This window comes from Heliconius melpomene, chromosome 4, assembly GCF_056956725.1.
Source record: "Heliconius melpomene rosina isolate 202511_hmr_F chromosome 4, ASM5695672v1, whole genome shotgun sequence".
Lineage (NCBI taxonomy): Eukaryota > Metazoa > Arthropoda > Insecta > Lepidoptera > Nymphalidae > Heliconius > Heliconius melpomene.
In genome coordinates, this window is record NC_140392.1 from 6,679,621 (window position 1) to 6,687,319 (window position 7,699).

The following is a 7,699-nucleotide window of genomic DNA, read 5'->3' on the forward strand; positions in this document are numbered from 1 at the left end:
CCTTTTTTGCTTTATAAATGTAGATAAATATATGTAACAACGAAAAAATATGAGACAATTACTTCGATTAATTTATGAAATCGTTCGATTTTAATGTATAAAAAAAAGGTTTTAACAATGATATTCATATCATGTAAAACCGCCTAAGTTCGAGTTGGGCTTATGAACGAAGTGTTCCGTATCATTATCTATAAGATACGTTTGTTTTAAGAGAGCAGAATATAATTTTCCCCATTAGATAATTAATTTATTCAGTTTTTTAATATTTTTTGTTATAGTGGCAATTGAAATATGTTATCTGTGAAAATTTAAACTGTCTATCACGATTCATGAGATAGGTAAAGTCTGGTCACAGGCGAAGTCTTAGTAATAGATTCGTACCTAAAGGGTAAAACGGACCCTTAAGGTACGAAACCCTAAAAAATAGGAAGTATATCAATCAATTTAATACCTTCTGAAGAGAAAAGTACAATATCAATCGTTTACGTAATATACCTTGTCCGTGGTCTTTACCGCTTTGCAGATCTTTCAATGCAGAATGCGCAATAAAAGATGACATAATATTATTAATATCTCGTCAACAAATATATCAAAAGCATAAATCTAAAATTATAGATTTATGCTTTTTCTTCACTTTTTTAGATTGTCCTATAAAATGTATTTGTTAGAAAAGTATGGCATGGTATAATAAATAAATAAATAAAATAAAAATCCTTTTATTACTTACTAAATTACACTTTGCGAAAAATGAAAAAGAAAATTGGAGAAGTATACAAATAGTAAACATTAATAATTAGTAATCATTAATTTTATAACGTAATGTATAAACTCATATTTTCATTATATTTAATTGATACAATAATTCCGATATAGTATGATTTAATTTTGTACAAAAATCTATAAAATGTCACCACAAAAGTTTCTGGATTTGTGCCAATATGGTCGTTTGTTCACGATAATATGGATTTTCTTCTTACAGCCGAAGCTACAACTTAAGTAATCATTTTATAAAGTTTCAGTCTGAATAAAGGGAACGTGGCAATAATTTACATATACATGTATAAATTATATTGTTTACTTTTTTATTTTTTTATCTGTGTACTCATTTGTTATAGTTTGTTTAATGAATTGTTATTATATATGTTTAATTCATTAGCACGTTAAACAAAACTGTAGCCTTGTAAAGCCAGATTAGATAGAGGTTAATCTCTTTTTGCAGTACCCATGCATTCCTAACTTGCTAATTCAAAAATATTTTTAAGTTTGTTTTTAAAATGTATTATTATCTAGTTTTATTTATCTTCAGTCATCTATATATATAAAATCGAAAGTTCACTCACTCGTCACGAAATCTCGGAAACTGCAAGTGCTAGGAATCTCAAATTTTGCATAGGAGTTATTTATAGGACGTAGGTGCACGCCAAGACGGGAATTTGCATTATTCGACTTCTAAGGGGATGTTTTTAGGGTTGAAAGTTTGTATGAAACTTTATTACTACAAATGCTAGGAGTCCTAAATTTTGCATGGACGTCACTTATAGGACGTAGGTACTAATGGAGACAGAAACTAATAATAACGTAGTTCACGCAGGCGAAGCCGCGGGAGGGCCGCTAATATCTTATAGTTATTTAAGGTATTAAGTTCAAATTTGTTTTTATTAATTATATTGTTTTGTTCCAAACTAAAAATTGTAAACAATTAAAATATGTAGTATATTTAACGTCTCTATTATTATGTAATTAACACAAAGGCCTCGTGGCCTACATGAAATAAGCAAAAGGCTAGTCTAAAAATGTGCCTACCAACACGTCTTACCTATACTAAAATTATATTCTGCAATGATTATATATTTATCTAGCTTTCATTAATAGCATTAGTGTCAATATGTTCCAAGTAATAAAAAGGTATTATCAATCACTGTCAACTCCATTTAACAGAGGTGTAAAAATGTATCCAAGTTAAAAAAGGTATAGTATTAAAGAATCATATATATTTAAACATTAATTCAATAATTCCTGTAATAAGTAGAGCCACTAGGTGGTGCTAATTTAAAGCTTTGGAGACACTTAAAGCTTTAGTTAATTATAATTATGTTAGAATTTTCGGTTTATAGTAATATTTCATAATGATGTTAGAATTTTGTTAGTAATATTTCAATTTACTAAACAATGATATTAGATAATTATATAATTTGCGTATAACTTACGTTGACTGTCATCCCGATATAGCGACGCTTGATGCCACAGTTGTAAAAGTTTACCACCCGTAAGCAGTCTTGTACCTTCCAGATTCCATGACAATGCTGTTATTGGACCCTCCGCTACCAGTTTCCCAGTTTGCACCCAGCGATACTCCAAACCCTGCCAAATAAACAATAGTTTACATATACAAATGTAATTATTTTTGACATCATAACAAAAGGCAGAGGGAACTTAAGAACCTAGTATTAACACTGTTCCCATTAGGACACTTTCCGCAATATCCTGGAGGTATTGCGTGTTGAGTACGCAATACCTCCAGACAAACTTAACGTCATGCTTTACCTCGTTACCAGAGTGAAGAAAGTGAATAGGCATATTAAATTATTCATTTGGTAGAGTGGGAATCGAAGCCACACGAACCATGAGGCAACGACAGGCCCCTAGAATTGGATATTATTATCATTATTTCATTATAAATAGAAAGGTGACTGACTGTCTGTCTGTAGATTTAAAAAGTTTATAATATTAATAGGTTAATAAGTTAATAATATTAATAGGAAACATTAATCCTATGTTACACTAATCGTTTCCCGCAACTTTGCGTGGACTTTAATATGTAAAATCGTAACCGATGGGAGTGTTAAGAAATCCTCTCTTGATGCTCCCCTGCACTCACCAAACGTTAAAGAAACTACATACGAAATATCAAATGTTGTGAGTCCAGTAGCTTCGTCTATACCTTGTCTCTCGGTCACTCAGTAACGGAAGAAGAATATATGGATAAGAGGAGGAAAATTCCATATAAGAAAAAAATATATATAGAATGTGAAGATTATTACTAAATATTTAAATATCAACAATATTTATTATGCATATGCTAATATACCGCTAAATCTACTTTAGATATACCTCTGAATAAGTTAATCCAACGATCAATTTATTCATATCAAAACGAGTTCTATAATACACGATAAACATAATGTTTTAGAGCCTGAGCATAGATTAAAACTAGTATTATAATGTGCGACGTTATTCTTTACAATAATCCTATAAAATATGTAAACTACATATGTATGTTAAAAGGTCAAATTTGCAGGTTTTGTTCTTAAAACGTAGGTTACCGATGTAACTCTCAAAATTTGCAAGCTCAAGTGGCAATGGGCAGGCCATATTGTCAGGAGGACCGACAACCGATGGGGAAGAAAGGTCCTCGAATGGCAACCACGTCTCGGCAAAAGGAGTACAGGCCGCGCTCCAACCAGGTGGGCCAATTCAAAGGGCGCAGGACCGGACGGAATGGCGAGCATTGGGGGAGGATTATGTCCAGCAATGAACTTTAAAAGGCTGATGGATGGATGGATGGTTCTTAAAATAATACAGGGAAACTGTCAACCACAAAACATAACGACAATAGTCTTATGCCTCCAGAGTTCGGCGGAAAGTGGGGAACGGAGTGATTTAACACTAGCACACTTACTGTGTGCGGGATACAGCGTGAAGCTAATTTGATTTGATTTTGTTATTTTTATTATCTTCTTAATTTTTTATAACCTTTACATAATTTTATAATCAAGTTACTTTAAATTGATTACGCGATGCCAAAAGGATCTATTATTGTTAGTCAGTAATAAAGGAAATTCTTAATTATATTATTTAATTTTTATGATGTTGCTATAACAAACAAAAACAGTCTGGACGTATCTGTTACTGTCGATAGCCTTCGCTCGCAATGGGCGTTTCTATTTTTAAGATATCTTTATATTTAAATCGAATTATTAACGTACATAGGTACTGAGAGGACGTGTAAATATCTGGTGTAAAAAAAATCGGTTTTAATTGAAAATTACTTTTAAATAGCGTCCTTGCTGACAAGTGAAATTGTATTATTAAACTATGACGACGATTCTAGTAACGTAATGTATTTATTAATTACTTCAAGCATAATAATAATTCGACTATATTCATTTTTGTATTGGATATCTGCTAACATAGCTTTAACTCTGTAATTCTATTTGTTTAGTAGATATATGTTATATACTTGTTCAGTAGTATATGATCAATAAAGAGACCTTGGTATAATAAAGCTTTTAGTTTTCTTTTTTTTTTTTCAGCTTCACGCTGTATCCCGCACACAGTAGGGTAGGCAGAGGGAACATAGTATTAAGACACTCCGTTCCTCACTTCCTGCCGAATCCTGGAGGCATTATGTGTTGAGGGGCAGACACCAGAGCGAAGAAAATGGAAATATAAACGTAAATAAATATTTCACTTCCTCGAGTGGGGATCGAACCCACAACCCTCGCGTTACAGTCACACCCTTGTGCCGGTGCGCCACGACCTCTTTTGGTTATCTTATTTTATATTAATTTTTAAATAGATTTTGATTTTCTTAATTTATATTAATCGTAAATTTATTCATTCTATGGTTAATAATAACCATGTGCTATTTTTATTGTACCTACAAATCTAAGCTAGCTGATGTAAAAATTATAATTCTAAACGTTTCTATTATATTATATGCGATGTAAGGCGAAAAGCGATCACCATTACTACGCATTATTGTCAAGAGCAATTTAATATTCAATTGCACATCATGTGACTCGCGAGAGTGTTGAACGAAATGAATAGAAGTAAATAATAAATATTTATTTAAGTTTTGTTGTGGACGTTAACCATTATTTGAAACATGTTCAATTTAAATCCATTTTTGAACGAATAAATTGAATTAGACACAGTTATTTATAGAACTAATGGCTTCCTAACATTAATGTGTTCAACCGAATCGTTAACGAAACGTAAACTAGTGTTTGCAGCGTATTATATTACGAAATAATCGTTATTTTGTTTAGGAAAATACAATACATGGATTTTCGCTCCTCCTCGATCTTAGCGAGAGATACTCATCAGACAAAAAACACATGCAACCCGTCTTTGTCATTGAATACCAAGCTTTTTATCATTAACCTAATTTTACCATCGCTGGAATGCTAAATTAGAGTATCACGCGATCTGCGCATGTAATTGAATGAAAAAAATATTGCTAAAACTAACGGTAACACCTTAGAATGTATTTATGAATCGGATTTTTCCTATCTAAATGTTTTTTCTAAAGTAATTTAGCCAATTCATTTCAGACAGATTTTATCTGTTTTGATAAAACCCCCAAAATATATAAAATAAATAGAAAATGTTAATTTTTTTTGTAAACAGAAAATCTTCTAAATGAAGTCTTTTAAATTTTGAAGGTGAATGTATTTAGTTTGAGAAATAAAAATGTGGTATCATTGTAAATATGAATTCAGAATAATTCATTTCATTTTCATAATTTCCTTTAGTTTGGACCTAAGAAATTTAATACACTTGACATTAAAATTAAAACACATACACAATGACTTTAAAACATTAAGACCTTCTCTCATCTCTTCCACTAGTCCCTAGAATAGAAGTAAAAGAAATGAGACTATAATGGGGAGGTAACCTATGTCTGCATCATGGTTCCACATAGACAAAATGTTATCAGCACTAATTTAATAAGTAAATTATTTGTAATTTTTAGCCCAATTTTCCCAATTTTATAAAATGTAGATACATCAAGTTTTTAATTAACTTTTCTAACAAATAATTAAGGCATAAATAAATACTGCATAGTATAAGAATGCTTATTTACAAGATGATTTGTGTAATTTTAACTTAGACGATGTTAAATATAATTTAAAATAAGTAAAGTACATGTAAAGGGCTATATCTTAAGCTTACAATAGGACTACACATATATCCAAATAAACATATGATACAAGAATTTTTATTGTAAGCAAAACTGTAGTAAAATAAAAAAGGAAACTTCTGCATTTTTACTTACATGTGTTGTAGCTGCAGTATGTATCAAGGGTGTTGGTTCAAATATGCACACTTCAGCTCCATACGCAGCAGCTATTTTACCAGTGTCAGTACTGCAATCCAATGAACTTATACGGACATAACCATGAATAGCGCCAGGAATTATTTGAACACGTTCAAAGTTTGAAGCCAGAATTACAATATTACATCCTGCTGCATAAGCCTACAAAATTTATAAATATTAATTAATATTTAACTGCATAAGTAAATTTAATTAATTCATTACAATAAGCTGTTGTGTCAAAGCACCTTACTAAATGCAATGATTGAGGGTTTGATTCCCTCTTGGAGTAATTGTTTTCATTTCCTTCTGGTAAAAAGATTAATCACAAAATTGAGTTCTGCAACTCAACACACAATGTCTCTAAAAATGGGCTAAAAGTAGAGTAGCTAAATATTAAGCTCCTTTATAAACTGAAGCTAAAAATTGGCACTTTTTTAAGTTTCTTCTTGTAACCCACACATAGTAGGGTAGGCAGAGGAAACCTGGGAACCTAGTGTTAAGACACTTACATTCCCCACTTCAACGCCAGGCTTATTGAATGAATTTTAGGCCACATAGTTATATAAAATATATTTTAAAATAAAAAAAACTATTTTGTATTCCAAAAATTGTGTTGCTAATTATACACTTACAGTTTCATCTTTCTGAAGTCTGATTTTAATGCAAATTATTTATCTAACAAATACAACGATACATAAAAGAACTTCAAGGTAAACAATGTCTGTCAATAATATATAAACAGTATAATGTAAATTAATGTCCAAGGCAATTTTATGCGAAGTTAGCATTAAAATTTCGATTATTTCACACTGTATATGTTTTATTTTATTTGTTATATATTATCAGTTAAACAAGAAATAGTATATTTCTTATCACATTAGCTTAAATTAGATTTTCCTGTTGGGTCCATTACTCTTCAATTACTAGAAGATTTGAGACATCTGGTCACGAGATTTGGTCTTTTATAAGGTCTTTACGCTTAACAAAAATTACTTACTGTAAAAGGTATGCCTTCAACTGAACCAACAGCAAAACATTGATCTCCTGAATTACAGGCCCCACTAAGTACTTGATGACAGTTCATATTGAGCTACTATAACTAAAATTTCCGCGCTATATTTGTACTATATTAAAATATGACACAGGCATATTTTTACAAATGTAGTACATAGTTATTTAAAATTAAAATCAACATTTCAGATTACTTTTTTTTATGAGATAAACGATCACGAATATTTCTCTCTGATACCACACATCGAACGTGAGAGAATGACGTACGTAACGTAAGAAAGAGATAACAATATGATTCCTAAACCTCAATGTGACAGTACGAAAAAACTAAATATTTGTTTATTTATTATCTGCGTTAGTATTAATTGCCCGTGCTTATGATATATCACTCCATTTTTCACTTTCTATCTGCTCGGTGGCAAAACTTACGGCTAAACAATATTACAATATAAGCAGTTCCTTTATAGTAGTTTAATGCGTAACAGTAAAATATAAACTGTGTACTGTAACTTAATTTTTTTGGTAACATTTATAAGGAAAATAATGCCAGTTAAACGAAATAACATGTTAATATGCGGTAATCAA

General features: G+C 30.8%; 1 protein-coding gene across 7 annotated transcripts in view; it reads right to left on the reverse strand.

Moving 5' to 3' along the window:
• The window catches only part of Rbcn-3A (rabconnectin-3 alpha), a 42,388-nt gene extending 35,011 nt beyond the window's left edge, over positions 1–7,377 (reverse strand). For all 7 annotated transcript variants that reach the window (XM_085185082.1, XM_085185080.1, XM_085185083.1 and 4 more), the window contains exons 1-3: positions 7,101–7,377; positions 6,062–6,262; positions 2,208–2,361 (exon numbers count right to left, since the gene is read on the reverse strand). In XM_085185082.1, the coding sequence (XP_085041208.1) occupies positions 2,208–2,361; positions 6,062–6,262; positions 7,101–7,187 (442 nt within the window). In that variant the 5' untranslated portion in view covers positions 7,188–7,377. The remainder of the gene's footprint in view (positions 1–2,207; positions 2,362–6,061; positions 6,263–7,100) is intronic.
• Between the last annotated feature and the right edge of the window lie 322 nt (positions 7,378–7,699).